This window comes from Monoraphidium neglectum (genome assembly GCF_000611645.1).
Source record: "Monoraphidium neglectum strain SAG 48.87 unplaced genomic scaffold scaffold00986, whole genome shotgun sequence".
NCBI classification, from domain to species: domain Eukaryota; kingdom Viridiplantae; phylum Chlorophyta; class Chlorophyceae; order Sphaeropleales; family Selenastraceae; genus Monoraphidium; species Monoraphidium neglectum.
Window position 1 is genome coordinate 1 of NW_014012642.1, and position 17,024 is coordinate 17,024.

General features: G+C 62.8%; 4 protein-coding genes across 4 annotated transcripts; 2 read left to right on the forward strand and 2 right to left on the reverse strand.

Annotated features, from left to right (window-relative positions):
* Positions 1 to 33: 33 nt before the first annotated feature.
* MNEG_6194 (hypothetical protein) lies at positions 34 to 1,242 on the forward strand (the record flags this gene model as incomplete). Its single annotated transcript, XM_014045329.1, has 3 exons — positions 34 to 249; positions 552 to 794; positions 1,057 to 1,242. The coding sequence occupies 3 exons, from the start codon at positions 34 to 36 to the stop codon at positions 1,240 to 1,242; spliced, it is 645 nt and encodes a 214-aa protein (XP_013900783.1).
* Positions 1,243 to 1,761: 519 nt separating this feature from the next.
* On the reverse strand, positions 1,762 to 4,507 carry MNEG_6195 (hypothetical protein; the record flags this gene model as incomplete). Its single annotated transcript, XM_014045330.1, has 4 exons — positions 1,762 to 2,993; positions 3,293 to 3,719; positions 3,972 to 4,202; positions 4,439 to 4,507. 4 exons carry the CDS (start codon positions 4,505 to 4,507, stop codon positions 1,762 to 1,764), a joined length of 1,959 nt encoding a protein of 652 aa, XP_013900784.1.
* Positions 4,508 to 5,019: 512 nt separating this feature from the next.
* On the reverse strand, positions 5,020 to 13,394 carry MNEG_6196 (Peptide transporter PTR2; the record flags this gene model as incomplete). Its single annotated transcript, XM_014045331.1, has 18 exons — positions 5,020 to 5,293; positions 5,538 to 5,745; positions 6,032 to 6,158; positions 6,324 to 6,571; positions 8,254 to 8,293; positions 8,516 to 8,797; positions 9,014 to 9,088; positions 9,483 to 9,622; positions 9,806 to 9,844; positions 10,015 to 10,108; positions 10,376 to 10,674; positions 10,920 to 11,188; positions 11,563 to 11,679; positions 11,970 to 12,122; positions 12,433 to 12,545; positions 12,835 to 12,878; positions 13,066 to 13,095; positions 13,226 to 13,394. The coding sequence occupies 18 exons, from the start codon at positions 13,392 to 13,394 to the stop codon at positions 5,020 to 5,022; spliced, it is 2,721 nt and encodes a 906-aa protein (XP_013900785.1).
* Positions 13,395 to 13,809: 415 nt separating this feature from the next.
* On the forward strand, positions 13,810 to 15,434 carry MNEG_6197 (hypothetical protein; the record flags this gene model as incomplete). Its single annotated transcript, XM_014045332.1, has 2 exons — positions 13,810 to 13,834; positions 15,106 to 15,434. The coding sequence occupies 2 exons, from the start codon at positions 13,810 to 13,812 to the stop codon at positions 15,432 to 15,434; spliced, it is 354 nt and encodes a 117-aa protein (XP_013900786.1).
* Positions 15,435 to 17,024: the final 1,590 nt, after the last annotated feature.

Consider the following 17,024-nt stretch of genomic DNA (forward strand, 5'->3'; position numbering starts at 1 on the left):
GTGGCTGGCGGCGGCGACGGCGGCGACACGGACATGGCGCCGGCGCCGCCGCTCGAGCCCGCCGCGCAAGCGGCGCACGGAGTCGTGGCGGCAGGGGAGCCGGGGGCAGCGGCGGCGAGCGCGGCGGCGGCGGGCGGCGCGGCGGCGGCGGGCGCGGCGCTGCCCAGTGCAGAGGTGGAGGACGCGGTGCGGCGGCAGCAGATTTACGACGCCGTCTGCGCGGGGCGGCTGGAGGAGGCGCTGCAGCAGGTCGGCTGGTATTGTTTCCCTGGGAGTGTTTGCAGCATTTTATTTTCAGGGTTTGAGGACGTTTCATCGGGCTGCGCATGCGAGCGCGTTTGTGGGCCTGCGGTGTCGCCTGGGCGTCAATGCCGGCGCACACCCTTTCACAGGTGCGGCTCCACGAGCGCAGGGATGTATCAACACCACCAACACCAAAAGGAAGTTCAGCATCACCTCCGTACCACCTCCCAACCACCATTCACAGCCCCCAGACCCTGACCCACCCCCAAAACCTCAACACCGCACCCATCACCCCACCCCGCCCCCAGGTCGACCAACACTACGGACTGCCCGCCCTCGACGCCTCCCCCGGACTGTCCTTCCGCCTGAAAGTCCAGCGATTCTTGGAGCTCGTCCGTGCCCGCGCGCCGCCGCAGTCCATTCTCGAGTACGGGCGCGCGCAGCTGGCACCCGCCGCGGCGGGGCCGGAAGACGAGGAGTTGCTGAGCGACGCCGTGTCCCTTCTGGCGTATGCGGAGCCCGAGGCCAGCCCCTGTGGCACGCTGCTCTTGGTGAGTGCCCGCCCCCCTTGTCCCTGCCTCCGTCCAGCGCACGCCTGCGCGCCGGCCCCGCGAGCGTGTGCCTGTGAGGTTCGCCGCGCACGCGCGCGGCACGCTCCTGAATTGACCAGCGCGCCGCTGCCCGCCCAGGCCTGGTTGCCATTGCCGCAGCCCCTGGCCGGGCTCCCCCGCCTGCCGCCCCTTTCCTGATCCCCAATTCGCAAATCCCCGCCCACCAAACCCTTGGACAAAACATCTCATCCGCTACCGCCAGCCGGGCGCGAGGGCGGAGCTGGGGGATCGTCTGAACGGCGCCCTGCTGGCGGCGCGCGGCCGCCCGCTCGCGCCCGCGCTGGAGCGGCTGTACAGGCAGGCCGCCGTCACCCTAGATGAGCTACGGCGCGCCCACGAGCCGCGGGCGCTGGTGCTCGACCTGCACACCGCGTGCATGGGGAGGTGACGCACAAGGCTGAAGCGGCGCCGGCGCGCGGTGGGGGCTCTTGGGTGCTGCTACTGCAAGGCGGCTCCTACGCCCGATGTGCGTTCACCCCTGCTGCCGCGTGGGCGCTCCGCTTGTAGTCCTGGTGACACTGCAGTCACACGCGGCGTGCACCCGGCGGGGCACATGCCTGCAGCCGTTCGAGGGAACGCGGCCGGTCCATGAAAAGGGTGCGGGCCTGCCGAGCGCGTGGTGCTTGAACAGCCAGGGGCCCAGCAGTGCGGGCGTTTTTCTGCTTGTTGGGGCTGCAAAAGCGCTCATTTTGCAGATTTTGCGTCCGTTCTTTGCGCTTGTCACATTCTTGGCGGTTGCGCCGCCGCAGCAGCGCAGCTGTAACCGTTGCAAATGCATTGGAATTGGGACTACGCAAAGACGGTCTCAGGTGCGAGAGCCAGCACATGTGAATAACAATGTGAAGTATGGAAGGCCTCTCAAGGCTCTCGGGGTGTCATCACACTCTGGACCACCCCTCCCCTCGTGTCAACCCTTTGCCGCTCCGGACCCGCTGCCGCCCCCCACAGCCCCGCCGCTGCTGCCGCCGCCGAAGCTCCCAAGCACCAACTTGTACGCCGCCGCGCCCCCGCCCCCCAGCCCACCAACCAGCCCGCTGATCCCGCTCGACACCGCCGCGGCGCTCGCGCCGACGCTCGCCGCGAGCCCGCTCGGCGCCGCAGGCGCCGCCGCTGGCGCAGTCCCCGCCGCCGGCGCCGCGGCCTGTGTGATCGCGGCAACTCTCCGCTCCAGCGACTTCGCGGCCGCCTCCAACTCCGCCACGTCAGCCTCTAGGCCGGCCACCCGCGCCAAGACCTCCGGCGCCAGCGCCAGCGCCGCCGCGGCGTCGCCTTGTCTGGCGGAGAGGTCAGACGCGAAGCGCGAGAGGGCCGCGGCGATGTCCGCGGCACGGCCGTACTCGTCGGCGGCCGCGTCGTCGCAGCCGGCGAGCAGATCCATGTCGCAGTTCGCGGCCCGCATCCGTGCGTCCAAGGCGGCCGCAACCTCGGAAACCGCGTCCGAGGATAAGGACGCCAGCTGCTCCTCGTGCTGCTGCTGCCGCCGCTGGCGTGCCATGAATGAGAAGGGGACGGCCGATGCCGCGCTCGCCGCTTTGCTCGCGGGCGCCGCCGGACCGGCGGCCGCGGCGGTGGCGCCGCCGCTGCGAGCAGAGGCGGCTGTCGGGCTTGCCGCGCCGCTGCCTCGCGGCGTGTCTTGGGCCCCGGGCGCGGCAATGAGGGGTGCGTGCAGCTGCGGCTGGGCTTTGTTGGGGCTGGTGCTTGGCGAGGCACTGATCTCACTCACACCAGCGTCGCCCCTGCTGGGATGGGCAGCTAAGCTGGAAGCCTGCAGGTCTTGTGCAATCGCCGTCCCCTGCTCCTGCTGCTGCTGCTGCTGCTGCTGCTGCTGTTGCTGCGGTGCAGCTGTCACGTCATCTTCTGACGGCTCCTGCTGCCCCGTCCCAGCCTCGTCTGCATCATCCCCTGTGCCTGCATCCGCCGCCGGCGCCGCCGCCGCCCCTCGAATGTCGCCGCCGCCGTCGCCGCCACCCCCGAGGCCGTGAGCAATGAAATGCTGCAGCAGCTCGGCCACAGTCCCCGGGCGCTCGTCCCCGGACCGCAGCTGCGCCTCTGACGCTGCAGACTCCTCCGACGACAGCCGGCCGTTGGCGGTGAGGGTGGGCCATATCTTCTCCAAAGCCATGGGGCCGCCGAACTCGACTGGCGGCGCAAGGAAAAGGAGAGCACATTTAGTACACGTATGGGATGTATGGTATATACAGAGAGTGCGGAGGGGCGCTTCGTCAAGGGGAAGGGAGCGGGCGAGCTGAGCCGTGACTGCGGGTTTCACATTACTGATGTTGAAAGTGGCGGGTCCCGACTCTCGCACCCCACACCAGCACCAGCAAGGGCGGCATTGCGGCAAACGCGTTGCCACACCCATCCAAAGCTGACAGGGGCCGTCAACCGCCCGGGCGCGCGCGACAAGCGGCGGCTTGGGGCGGTTATAGATGACTCACTGTGGAACTGGAAGGCGATCAGTCGGTCCCCCAGGGCCCACAACTCGTACGCGGCGCTGCCCGACGATGCCAGCGCCACGGCGCCCGGCGGCAGCTCTAAGATCTGATCCCCGTGGGACTCCAAGACCCTGAAGCATGCGCCGCAGGCGGACGCGTTCGCCGCCAACTGCGGCCCGCTGCCTCCATCCCCAGCCGATGCGAGGCCGACGCCGCCCGTGCTTCCCGCCTCGACCTCCTCCTGTTGCCGCTCCTGCTGCTGCTGCTGCTGGTGGTCCGCCTTTTGCTGCTGGTCCAGCGCACGCATCACGATGCGCTCAAACTCCGGCAGCCGCGCCAGCTGGCGCGTTGGCGCGACCCTCTCCACGCCGAGCACGAAGCGGCCGGATGGGTTGCGGCCGACGCGGCCGCCGAGCGCCTCCGCCAGTACCTGATTGGGGGCCGCAAGGCGCCTTGGATGCAATATGCTGGGGCTGCCCCTTTGATGCAGGCGTGCGGGGCGTGCCATGTCAGGCGTGCTGCACATGCATAGGTGGGGGCCCCAACGAGTGGGCGCTGCGCAGCGGCACACGTGGTCAAACGCAGCGCAAAGACAGTCAAACGCGACGTGCCGGCGCGACGGCCACGCGAGGCACCCCCATCTGTCGCCGCTGCGGCCGCGGCTCTGCTGCTTGCAGCCCACCTGGCAGCCGAAGCAGCAGCCAATAATCTTGGCCCCGCGTTCTACATACTGCGGCACGAGCGCCTTGAGCTGCCGGATCCATTCATGATCCTCGTAAGCGCTGTAGTGGCTGCCGCCAACTACCAAAGCGTCGAAATCGGCGGCGGCTGCGGCGGGAGTGGGGAATTCGCTCTGGGTGCAGCGGAAGACGACAAACTCGTCACCCGGGCGCTCCAGCGTGCGGCGCCAGAGCTGCGGGGTTGTGGGCGCGGTGGCGGCGGGGGCGCATGTCGCCAGCAAAGTGTGCTGGAGGCTGGCGCGAGAAATCAGTGGTATCTTACATCAATCGGTCACCTGCATGTTGAGTTTTCAGCGCTTGACGGTATCAAGGGGCCGGGCTGCTGCGCGGCAGCGGCGAGCGCATCAGCTCTCATGCGTGGCTGGACCGTGTGCGGCTTGGCCCACGCAGCGTCCCGCAGCTGCCCCACCTCCAGCGTCATATCCTTCCACTTCTCTGCATCTTCACATTCCAGAACCGCGATGCGCCGTGGCTTCATGGCGATCGGACCGAAGGCAGCAATCTGAACGCAACTTTTTCACTTGCTGCATGTGCATATTAAGCGAGTGCGATCTGCATCGGGATCCGCTTCGACCCCGTGATGGCTCGGCAGGTCAACGTTGCAGCAAGTCACTTGAAGTTACATTCCGGTAACGCTATGTCAGCACAGAGACAGTGCGACCACTGCTGGTGCTGTTATCTTACGCTGCATACCCCAGCGTCAGCTTTGTTGTATGTGGTGGGTAATCGCGACAAACCGAAGCGGGGTGGTTGACCAACAAGACCGTTCTCATGCGTTGGGTTTCTATTTAAGCTCAACGCTTGTCTCCAGCTGCATGCAGATGTGTACGGGCTCGCCTCGATTTTTGACGGTAGACATTCGCCCTAGACACAAGCCAGGCGTGCAGCACATGTAAGAAATGCGCCTGCCAATTCTGTCATTGCAATTGGATCACGGGGGAAGGAAGGCTGCACTATCAGGAAACACATGCTGTTGCCGCCGCCGCCGCCTCACTCTGCCGCCCCCTCCTCCTCCGTGCCGCTCTCCTGCAGCGCCTTGCTCGCCGCCTGGGATATCACCCGCGTCACCAGCACCGTCGCAACCGCCCCGACCGCGTACAGCACCCACTTGGCGCCGCCCCCGCCACCCGCCGCCGCCTCGCCGGCCTCCTTGCCAGCCGACCCCAAAAACACATACGCAAAGGTCCCTGGCAGCATGCCCAGCCATGAAGCTCCGACGTAAGGCAGGAGCCCGATCCGCGTCACCCCAAGAAAGTAGTTGAGCCTGCACCGGGGTCGCAGGTTTGGGACGAGGGGCTCAGAAAGCAGGTGGGTTGGTGCCATGCCACTGATACGAGGGGCAGAACCTCAGCCAGGCATGGAGTAAAAGGCAGGCGAGAGACAGCAGCCCCAAATTGGACTATCACCAACAAACGCACGCGTCCAAAAGCTGCCCGTGTGCACACCTGAGGGATCAAAACCCTCTCCACCCCACCCACCCCCCACACGCCAAGAAAAGCGGTACCCACAGGTTGAATGGGAACAGGGGGCTCAGCCGCAGCAGCAGCACAATTTTCGCGCCCTCCCTGCCGATGGCGCCGTCCACAGCGCCGAATTTTGGGTACTCCCGCAGCTTGCCCTCCGCGAACGGCCGCGCCAGGTAGCGGCTTATGAGGAACGCGAGCGTCGCGCCGGTGGTGGAGGCGACAGACACCAGAGCGGTCCCCGCGAGGGGGCCTGCGCGGCCAAAGGGGGGCACCCGAGGGGTGGGAGGGGTGGAGGGTGGAGGGTCGGCGGAGGGTGCCGGTGAGGGTGGGTCTGCTGCGCCTGCGGCGTGACCGGCAAACCCACAGCGGCGTAGGCGGGGCAGGTGAGTGAGCGTCCATGAGGGGGGCCACCCTTTTAAGAACTTGGGTGCTGATGAGCCTGCTTGCGCCCATCTTAGCTCATTTCCATGAGCGCTAGCTCAAGCTCATTAAATCTATTGTTTTGCTGGCAGCGCCATGCAGTTGACTTTCCGCACCGAAAAGGTAGCCCGCGCCAAGTGTCAGCAGCGACGCCGGGAAAAGCAGCACGGTGGCGCCCGCATAGGCCCCAATGAAGATCAGGGGTCCCAAGTAACCGGATCTCGAGATCAGGTCCTCCAGATCCTGAGGAGAAGATGAGAGGACACGCGTCAACGGCCGTGCCAAGCGGCGCTGTCGCCGCCTGAGGCTGGGAGGGACCGGCGGTCAACCTCAAGCGATGCACAGCAGTTTGCTGCTGCCCAGACTTTGTAGTGACGAATGCAAGCTCCGACTCCTAATTCGAGTCACCTTGACGGCAGCCTGCACATCAAATCCAGTGGCCTTGAGCGTGACCAAGAGGAGCACCGCCGCGCCGACAAGGCCCACCCCAACGGCCGCTTTGCTAGCGCCGCCGCCGCCGCCACCGCCGCCGTCGCCGCCGCCCCCGCTGCTGCCGGCTGCGCCGCGGCTGCTAGGCGCGGCTGTGGCCGCCGGCGCGCCTTCGGTGTCGCTACTGGCGCGTGCCAACAGCCGCTCGCGGCTTGGTGAGTCCGGCCCTGCTGTCAAATGTATTGGCCGCGTCCAGGGCAATGCCACACCGTCACCTCACTCGGGCACAGCACCTTTTATAGATGAATGGGATCTCCGCCTTGCACGTCCACTCAGGGCAAGAAAGCATGACAACATAGCATGACACAAATATCAGCCCCGCACACCTGGCTCTAGCCGCTGGGCTTGTTTCCCCATTGGCGCGGCGGTGGCACGCTGGCGCCGCTGCTCCTGCTGCACCTGTACCGGTATACGTGCACTGACAGCGAGCGCTCGCGTGAGTGGCGCTGCAGTACTGAGGCGTCCTAGAAATTTAATGTGGTATGATGACGGCCTCGAGATGCTAAAACGAGCTGCTCCGCGATCTGACACGCGACTGAGATTCATTCCGAGCGATGTGGACGTTCGAGAGGAGAGCCGTTTTGATGGTTCCTGTCGATGGTCGTCGGACCTGTACCGGTATGTGCTCACTGCATTGCGAGCACGCCACTGGGCTAGATGGCGTCACAGCAGGGCGCGAGTTCAGGCGACCGGCCATGCCGATCAGGTGTGCATCGGTAGGCCTAGCACCTAGCTCGGCTCTGTGTTGCATTTCAAAGTTTTGATTTGGACCTTTGTAATATTATTACACAAACACCACCGCAAATGGAGTAGGCGCCCCCTGAAAAAGCGGCTGCGGTCAACACACATTTGACTGAGTGTGGTGCGAGACTTCCTGGTGCACCAAAACACGGTCAAGCCCGTTGCCATGGCCATCTCTGCCAAACAAGTCAAACCCTTGAAAAGCTTGCAACAATTGTCGCAGGACTTACCACTGCCACCAAGGTTCGCTCGCAGACAGGAAGGTACAGTAGCTTCACGTCTCTGATCACCGAGTGTCTGCTCCACCCTTTCAACCCTTACTTGCTGAACCCTTGCAGGTGTTGGAGTAACCAATTCCCATCAAAATCAGCAGCAGCCTGTTGCAATTCATATGCGGCCTGCTGCCTGGTGTGTGGCGGAAGGGGCATAAGCAGCCGTGTGCTTGTTACAATTAGTCGAATCGCACGGCAGCCAGCAACGGTGCACATGCAAAGGCATACACATGCAAAGGCATACCCATAGCCGTAACAAATCAGGTTAAATTGCATCAGTGCTCAATTTGAATCAAAAGTACAGCACGGATTGTACCGTAAAAAGGGCAACACACATGCACACACACACTCTTACATGCCAACACACGCACACGCACACAGTCAGGCATATGCGCACGCTAACAGTTAGCCCAGCAACTCTGGCTGTGCGACAATGTTGATTAAATGAGTGGGAACAACAGACAGGTATGCAGTTTGACGGGGCATACCTGATCTGCAATGATGACTCGTGAAGGCTACTGATTGGCTTGTCTTGTTGTGGGTGTGGCGGCCACGCAGCGCACAAGTCTGGCGCCCAACTTGAATCACTCTCGTACTGTGCTGTGACAGATAACTTGGAGCCAAGACTCATCCGTTTGATCTTGCTGTGATCTCAAATCATGCGCACGTCTTGTTCTTGTGAGTAGCTCGTTCATTGACCCCCAGGGCCGCTATACTCGCCCAGGCTCCGGCTGCTGGCTCAGAACACCATGCGGCTGCCAATCAGCGGCTGCCCGTCGGCCGAGCTGGGGCGGATGCCGAGGACTTGGAACTGACAGCCCGAAAGTGCTCCTCACTGCCCTCTGCCTCCGTCTTTGACTCAACGAGCATCGATGTCTGCATGAATGGAGGATGAGGAAGGCGGCTCAGCAGTAGGGTTATCTTGGGTGAATGTTGGCCACCTGCATTTCAGGATGAAGACGCCACAAGCGCCTTTGGGCGTACAGCTGACGAACCGCGCACGCCAGCGCGCGGCTGCATACCCCCTTGTGGACCATAAACGCAACACAATCGTCCGCAACGAAGCCGCGTGTGTTTCAAACTCTACCATAGTCGCACCTTCAAGTTGACCTGGCTCTGGCTGCCCTCTCGCGGCACGACGGCGCGCTCCACATAGTTCCGTGCGATCCAAAAGTGGAAGAGCACCCAGGTGCCGGCCAGCAGCCCCGCGTTGAGGAACATGTACCAGTCATAGTGCCCCGTCAGCGCGTTGGACGCCAGCCATGGGTCCGCCCCGGTGGCCGCTGAGACGGCCTGGTTGACAGCGCCGGAGAGGTAGGCGCCGACCGCGATACCGAGCAGCAGGATGGAAGACGACAGGGAGCGCGTGCCCTCTGACACCTGGTGTTGCGGGGGGTGATATTCATGTTGTTGTCCTCTTGCATACGGATCAACGCCCATACAGGCTTGAGTTGGCTGGTGGGGCTGTGACGTGCGCTGCACGGCGCAATGCACGCCGCCCCGGCCAGGCCACAAAGGGACCATGTGGGTGGCCGTGCCCATCGGTCGTCTGCAGCGCCCGGCGGCCGGCTGGCTCAAGTGACCACCTGCACACACCTGTGTGTACACGATTTCCGTTGCTGCTGCAAAAGCCAGCGTTTCGCTGATGCCCTCCAAAAAGTAGGGGACCACCTGCCCCGTCACGACATAGGGTTGGGGTCATTGCGCGATACCGGTGCGGCACGCAGAGCCGTTGTTTTGCATGCAGTAGGGGGAGGGAGCGAGCAGCCGATTCAAAGCAGCTGATGTGAGTGGTGGCTCGCTCCTCAGCTGCAGCTGAGGGCTGTTTGTTTGAGGCGGAGCCTGGCAGCCGAAGATCTGGGCACCAAGCCCTGCCACTCGTCAACAATCAATCCCACTCAGCGTGCACAGCCGGCCATGCGGGCGGACCAGGCCTGGCGTGCACCTCGCCCCCGCCCTCGCACTTTGACACGCACAGCCTGCACGCTCGGCAGTGTCAGGCGGCTTTCCGGTGGGCACGAGTCCGTCCCCCAAGGGTCGAATGTGTGTCACCAACCCCTCTCACCTGCCACCACACAGAGATCGGGACAAAGTAGGGCCCCCTGCCGGGGTTCAGGGTCGGGTCGCTCGCCTTGGCGGCGTCAAAGGTGGCCAGCAGGCCGGTGTCTGCCACCGCCTTGTAGCGCGCGATCTCCAGGAAACCGGCTGCGGGGGCGAGAGGCGCACGCAGGTCGAGAGTGCACGTTTGAAAATTGAACAAAGGGTGGCGCGCACGAGAGCTTCTGATCCGGCCAGTCGTTGCCCGTTGGGCAGGCAGGCAGGCGATCATGCAGCTGTCACTGGCAAGCTTGCTGCTACATCACTCGCAGAGAGCGTGCGCGCACCCACCAGCAAGCAGCGCAAAGACCTGGAGGAATATGCCAGCACCTGCAGCAAGGGGGGTCGAGACAAAATGATTAGAGGGCGGCAAGCGCGCTCATCACGGAACGCATTCAAACCATTTCTCCCCGAAGGGCTCCAAGCGGCACGCAGCCAGCATCCGCGCTAACGAATGCGCGGGGCGGCGCCGCTGCGGCCCGGCAATTCAGCGCGGGCACCTAGGCGCTGCATCGGGGTGATGGGCCGCCCCATCCGTGCGAACGCGGGCGCCACCAGCGCATCATAAATCATGACACTGAGCAGCATGCCGGCCTGTGTGGTGTGCGGACAACGGCAAGGTATGCCGACAAGATCGGAACCTGCGGCAGCCGCCACAACCCTGAGACCTGGGGCGGTGCTTGCACGTGCGCAAGTGACAGGCGGGGAGGCTCTGGCACCTTGCACACTGAGGCGCCTGCCCAACCACCTGCCTGGAGCCGTGCCCGCCTCAAGGCACCCCCCTCGCCTGACCCTCCCGCCTGCCTGTCCACCCACTCACCCATCCACCCACCCAACCACCCAACCACCCACCCCACCCACCGGGTTTGCAAAAGACAGCGACGCCGCCGGCACCCGCTCGCCGCGCCCCCCTATCCTCCGGTCCATCGTGTCCCCCGTCAGCGGCAGCAGCGTCGAAACCGGGTCCCGGAAGCACATGAACAGCGCGGTCACGACCAGGATGGGGCCCAGCCCCATCAGCGCCTTTGTCTCCTCGACTTCTGTCAGGGTGGGCTGGCGCAGCTCTGGGCGGCCGTGGAGCAGTGCGGCGCGGTCGAGCCAGGGGTACCTTGGGGTGCGGGCCATTCGGTACTCAAGGCCGCCCGCGCCGGGCGGGGGGTCTGGGGGGTTGGAAGAGCAGGGCGGTGAGGATGGCAATGCAGTGAGCTTGGGAGACACCAAGGTTGGGCATACATCAGAAGTCGGAGTGGAGCTGCACGTCAGAGATACAGGATGCAGGATGCAGGGCTGTGTTTGGCAAAAAAATGAGGGAGCAGACCGTGCACGGTGATGCGGGGAGGACTCGCAGGCACGCACCGCTGAGCCGTGCGCAGAAGGGGCGCTTGCTGCGGGACGGACAACTCACCGTAAAGCTCCGTGCCCGCGCCCGGCCTCGGCAGCCCCCGGTTCGTCACCAGGGCGCATTTCAGCACCAAAAAGACGCGCTTCAGGGGTGAGCCTTCCGGCGGTACGAAGCGGTAGAGCTTAAAGCTGGCGCCGACAATCAGCGTGGCAACCGCAGCACCGAAGAAGACGGTGGGGATGGCGAAGCCGATGCCGTAGCCTTTGGCCTCTTGAATGGGGGTGATGGCCAGGGCGGCGATGAGGCCGCCCAGGTTGATGGAGCAATAGTACCTTTAGGCAAGGGATTCAGCCGGAGTGTGTTCAGCCGGTGTGTGTGCGTTCATGTCTTTGCATGTGTGCGCATGCGTGCGAGTGCGTGCGTGTGCGTGTGTGTGTGTGTGTGTGTGTGTGTCGGTGTGTGTGTGTGCGGGCGCGTACAAAAATGCACACGTCTGCATGTCTTCACCAACATGGGGGACGCGCTGCTGTAAACATGCCTTAGGTGCTAGAAGAGGGTCCCTTGGGTCCGGCATAATGGAAATGCGGGTATCAACTGTCAACAAGAGGCACTCGCCACACACCTTACCTGGTTGTGCGCGATGCATCTGCCCTCCTTCCTGTCTGATCTGCGGCCTGCCGCGCCCCAACGTCCCCCAATGACTCACCAGATGAAGTACGTCGAGCGCCACCGCCGCTCTATTGGCCGCTGCTCGTCAAAGTTGTCGGCCCCGAAGCTGCCCACGCACGGCTTGATGCCGCCGCTGCCAAGAGCAATAAGGTACCTGGGGGATTGCATGCAGCGCCGGCGGTGCGGCGGGCCGCAGTCGGCCGCGGCTCACATACAAGGTGCTGAGGCACCGACTTGAGCCCAAGAGGACGTGAGGGCCAAACCTCTCCGGAAGCCCGCTGATGTCCTGAGAAGAAAGTGCTCCGACCGCTGAATGAACGCAGCGTGCGACAAGCTTGCGTCCCATCCTGTCTCGCCCTTGTGAAGTGACGCACACCTGGGCTGAGTGTGCACGTCCAGGGCAATAACAGGCCCCTGTGCACGGGCATGTTTTCAGGCGCTCACATGAAAGCCCAAAAGGCGGCGATCGTGGGGCCGTACTCTCCACTCGGCGGCGGCTGCCCTCGGCGTGGCTGCAGGGTCGGCGAGAGGTTGACGCCCGTGATCCCGGCCAAGCCTGCCATGTACACGGCACTGAACAGCAGGATGGTGCGGAACCTGCGGCAGGGTTTTGCGGGCAGTTGGAGCACAGGTCTTGGTAGAAGAAGTGGGTAGCAGCTGTGGGTAGCAGAAGGGGATAGCAGAAATGGGTAGCTGAAGGGTCTGGCAGAACCTGCGTCCTGCGTTGCTGCTCGAGGGATTGCGTCTCTTGAGCTGAGTGCTTGGTGACTGTGTGCAGCTGGATGCGCAGCTACTTTCACTGTGCCGCCGCGACTCTCGGATTCAGCATGGCCGCCGTCCGCCATCGCCCCCGCGCCCGAGCAACGCAATGTGGCATGACCCTGTTGCGTTCCCGGCCATGCTGTACCGCACGCGCCTGCCCAAGTAAGCGTCGGCCAGGTAGGCGCCAATGAGGGGTGTCGTAAAGACCATGCCCTTCCAGATCTGCAGCATCTGGCTCGCGCGTGCCGCGCTGTAGTCCTGTGAGCGGGAGAGGGGGCACCAATGGAGGGGCGAGACGATGGGGGGGGGGGGTCAGCCAGCTGAGGAGTTGGGATGCCATAAAGCGGTTCAGGCCGCGCACTGGCCTACAGTTCTTGCAGGTGTTTGTAACATTGAGATCCAGTGTTGGTCATTGAGGCAGCCAAGGGGGCTGGCGGGGTGGGTTAGAGGCAGGTTTGTTCAGGCGGCCAGCTGGCGGAGGCGGGCCAACACACTGGCTACGTCCAGGAGGCGGTCACTGTGTGATTGGTAGGCTGAGGGGCCGCACCATGTAACGGACCAGGTACAGTGCAAGGTTGGTCGCCAGGCCGACTGCAAGGGTGAGTCGGCGGCAACGGCAGCTGGGTTGCAATGGGGGTGCGCCGACCGCAACGGGGGCAAGCAGTTGCCAGAGCCGCATAGCCAGGATGTCGCTGCGATGGACACTGCAAGCATATGCTGCCTGCCCTGCTAGGCCTTGTCGCGAAGGGAAAACAAGGGCACTTGTTGAGCCTCTCACCAAAAGCCAGGCGCTCGCATAGCTCCGTTCCTGCGGGCGAAGACAGGCGTGGCCGGGCGCAGCGTGGCGCGTGACGGGGTGACGCCGGTGAAATGGTGCGGCCTTGGCTGTCCCCGGTGACTCAACACTGCATGATTGCCTATCATAGTGACCCCCTCACCAAGGATGCAGGAGCTCGCAACGAGCAGGTGCCGCTTCCTCCGCACATTCTCTCTCCCGCCGCCTGACGAGCCGGTGGCCTTGACATCGTCTATTTCTGCATCGGCGGGCCTCCGATCACCAAGCCGCTCCACATCTGTCTCGACGGATCCTGGGTCACCCGCGCCCATTGATGTTTGGTGATTTTGCGGCGCAATGTCGCAGCACTTGAGGTAGATATGACAATAACTGCATGTGAACGGACCCAGAGGCGTGTGGCCCCTGGCCAGCCAAGCACTCCTTCCACACTCGTCACCACCAGGGCTGAATGGCTGGTGCGTCAGCGTTCACGCCGCGCACGGTGTGTGTTCCTGCGCCCATGGAAGTTTTGCTGTGGTAGGGGCAGTACTGCACATATACCGCCATATTGCAAAGCTCGTAGTGAAGAGATTGAAGGCCGCCCCAATGGCTGGTTGGGCTGAGTGCTGACCGCAGGCGCACACGAACAGGGGGGACCCACAGACCATTCTAGGCGTCCCCGCACGCATACGCACCTGCGAGAGCAAGAGAAAATTCAAGATGTTATACAAAGCTGAAGTTGCAAGCATGTTTGCACATGGGAGATTCGCATGTGGGTGAGGCAATGTTGTGACAACTGACAAGTCCATGCCCCAACTGGTGCAAACAGCAACTTGGTAATAGCAACGTGGTGCACTTCGACAGACTACCCTACATGGGCAAGGAAACCCTCATCTCCCTCTGCCAGTCAACGCTACGCAAAGGAGGGCATCAGCCATGTGAACGTGCGGGCAGGCTGCTGATTCAAAATCACGCCCGGGTTTGACCAGACAGCTGCTGGTTGCCGGTAGGGTGTACATGCTAACGCTCTCCAAATGGGAAATTAATTCCTTGGTTTGTCGTGCGCGGGTTCGCTCACTTTTCTGACGTCAACGAATCACAACAGCAGAGGCGTGATGAGAGTCGCACGCCCTTCACCATCATGCGGGTCAGTCGGTCGTGACTGGGTTATGCTGGGCACACCATCATGCGTGTCAATGCTGCTATTCAGCTTTGGATGCACTCACACCCCGTTGGCGTGATTCTCATGTTTGACTTGCAAGTTGGCAACTCATTCAATGAGCCGCCGGTAAACAACATGAGGGCCTCATGGCACGGGGCCCATGAATGTGGTGTACCGGCGCAGGAAGTCTCATCGCCTTGGCCTTAAGAGTGACGCAGCCAGAGTAAATATGACACAAGCCCCGCTTGGCCGCCAGCTGCTTGGAAGCATAACATGACGTCCGCCTGGTACGGTACAAAGAGACGAGGAGTTGATTGCAACAGCCCAGATGTCCAGTCCCTCTGTCTGCCAGCTCAGCCTGACCGACTAGTCCGTCTCACGGTTGTCCTTTCACTGTGACACTCACACCACGGGCAGCCAGGCGGCCCTCCCTGCCAGCCAGGCACTGGCCAGTGTGCCCAATATGAATGCAGGCTTGAGTGATGACTGCTCGCCAATCACATATCGTGCGGGCATCATTTGCATGGCTTTGACAGCGTTGATATGGCACATTGGCAACACATATCCTGTTTTGATTGCAATTCACCAGTAACTTCGCGAATCCCGCGAGCCTGCCGCAGATCTCTCCCATTGCGGTGTACCGGTAGACCGGTAGTTCATCACGGAAATCAAAATGATTTCGATGCGAAGCAGTAATAGCAATAGTGCACGCAGGAGCTCTGCAACCCACCTATTCAGCACCACCCCCCCAGCGCTCCGCCGCGTCCCGCGGGCCGCGCCTGGCAGCGCACGCGACGCCACAGCGCCAGCTGCCACAGTGGCCTCGAAGCAGCTGCTCGACGACCTTGCCACTGCGGGGCTCTCGCCCTGCCGCTTTGTAGTGGTCGGCACCGGGTGCATCCTGGAGTCTGTCGGCGACTGGTCGCCCGTCCGCTACTCGGACTCGGCGGCACGCGGCACGATCGCCACCATCTCAAACGGCGACAAGTCTTTCGAGGCCCATTTCGTCCTGTCCAAGCTCTCCGAGGCGCGCTTCGCTCTGGTGGACAGGCCGGGCCTCGCGGGGCCCCTGCGCGTGGTGCGGCTGGTGAACAAGGACGGCGCCGTTGCTATGTCGATCATGCTGCACAAGCCTGGGGACGCGCAGACGGCGGCGTGGGACGCGCTGCGCCAGCGCTACGGAGACTCCGTGTCCCTTGAGGCGCCGTAGGCCGTCGCAACCGCAGCATGCTACAGACATGGTTGAATGGTATGCGACGAATGATGCAGTCGAAGCGGGCAGTTGATCTGAATGTTGTGAGATTGAGTAACATTATGCACACGGCCTTCCTGTGGCATAGCCACCAGCGGGTGTCGAGGGCAAGCTGATGGTGCATTGACTACATTCCCGACAAAGACCAGTCAGAACCCAGAACCTTTGGCAGCATGGCACACAAGCACAGCCATCAAGCATCCATAGCTTTATTGTCATATCACCCACAACCATCTAAAAAATCCAGAGTATCACACATCAGCAGAGAAACGGCATGGCTGGTGTGGTGACAGGCGCCAGCGTCCTGGGCTGCCGGATGAAGAGTGCTATGGTGGATTACCATACAGGATTAGCGTGCTCGAGTTGAGCCATCTTACCGGTACGAAATGTACTTATCACGTTGACACTTTTGTACTACCGGTACATCGCACGAACAGGAGACTACATATAGCATTGTGACAGCGAGATCGCTTGAAAGCGTGACGAAGCACTGCACGAAAGCAAGCTTCAGACACCTGATATAGATACCTCTGCGTGACTGCTGCAACGGCCAGCGCCGCGGAGCCCACATCAGGGTCAGCGAGCGAACCAGCCGCTGCAGCGCAGGCGCACAGGCGCTGTCCGGCCCACCGCAGCTGCCAGCGGCTGCCAACAAAAGCCATCGGCGGCGCGCACCCTGCCGGTCAGTCTACAAGCAGGGCGCCATCAGGGAGCTTGCGGGAAAATCATCCATATTGCAGCAGGTCCCAGGGTTGGCCACCAAATAGCATCCGTCTGTTAAGAGAAGGGCACTTGCCTGCCACCCCCAAGCGGCGCCTCGGCACCACGCCCGCCGCCGCCAGCAGCAGCGGCGGCAGGGCCAGCGGCAGCAGCAGCAGCAGCGGCAGCAGTAGCAGGCTGGCTGCTGCTCGGCCCTAGCACCATGGTGTGCTTCAACATGTACATCTTTAACCGCCAGGTGGGTCGGTTGCGCCCGCGGCGCCGCCGGGGCAGCTCAGCTCAGTGAGGGCGTGCTCTCCTGCAAACAGTGAGATGTTATGTCTCATGAATGCAGCCTGATGATTTTGTGTGTATGCGCTCGTGCACACACACACACACACACACACACACGCACGAAGGCACGCACACACACACACACACACACACGCACGCACGCACACACGCACGCACACACAGCCACACACACAACACACGCAACACACACACACACACACAACACACGCAATACACACACACACGACACACGACACACGCCCACACACCACACACACACACAATATACACACACCATACTTGTGCACGCACGGCATGCAGGGGTCGTGCGTCCACTACCAAGAATGGTACCGCCCAAAGAGCGTCAAGCAGGGGGCGGGCACGCTGGCGGATGACCAGAAGCAGATGTTTGGGCTCTTCTGGACCCTCTCAAACTTTGCAGCCACCCTGGACCCCAAGAAGTGGGCCAAGGGATGGGATCATAATTAGCTCCCGCCTGCTGCCGTGGACAACCCTGTCCAAATAGCGAGCTTGGCTGCGGGGTCCTGCCCAGCC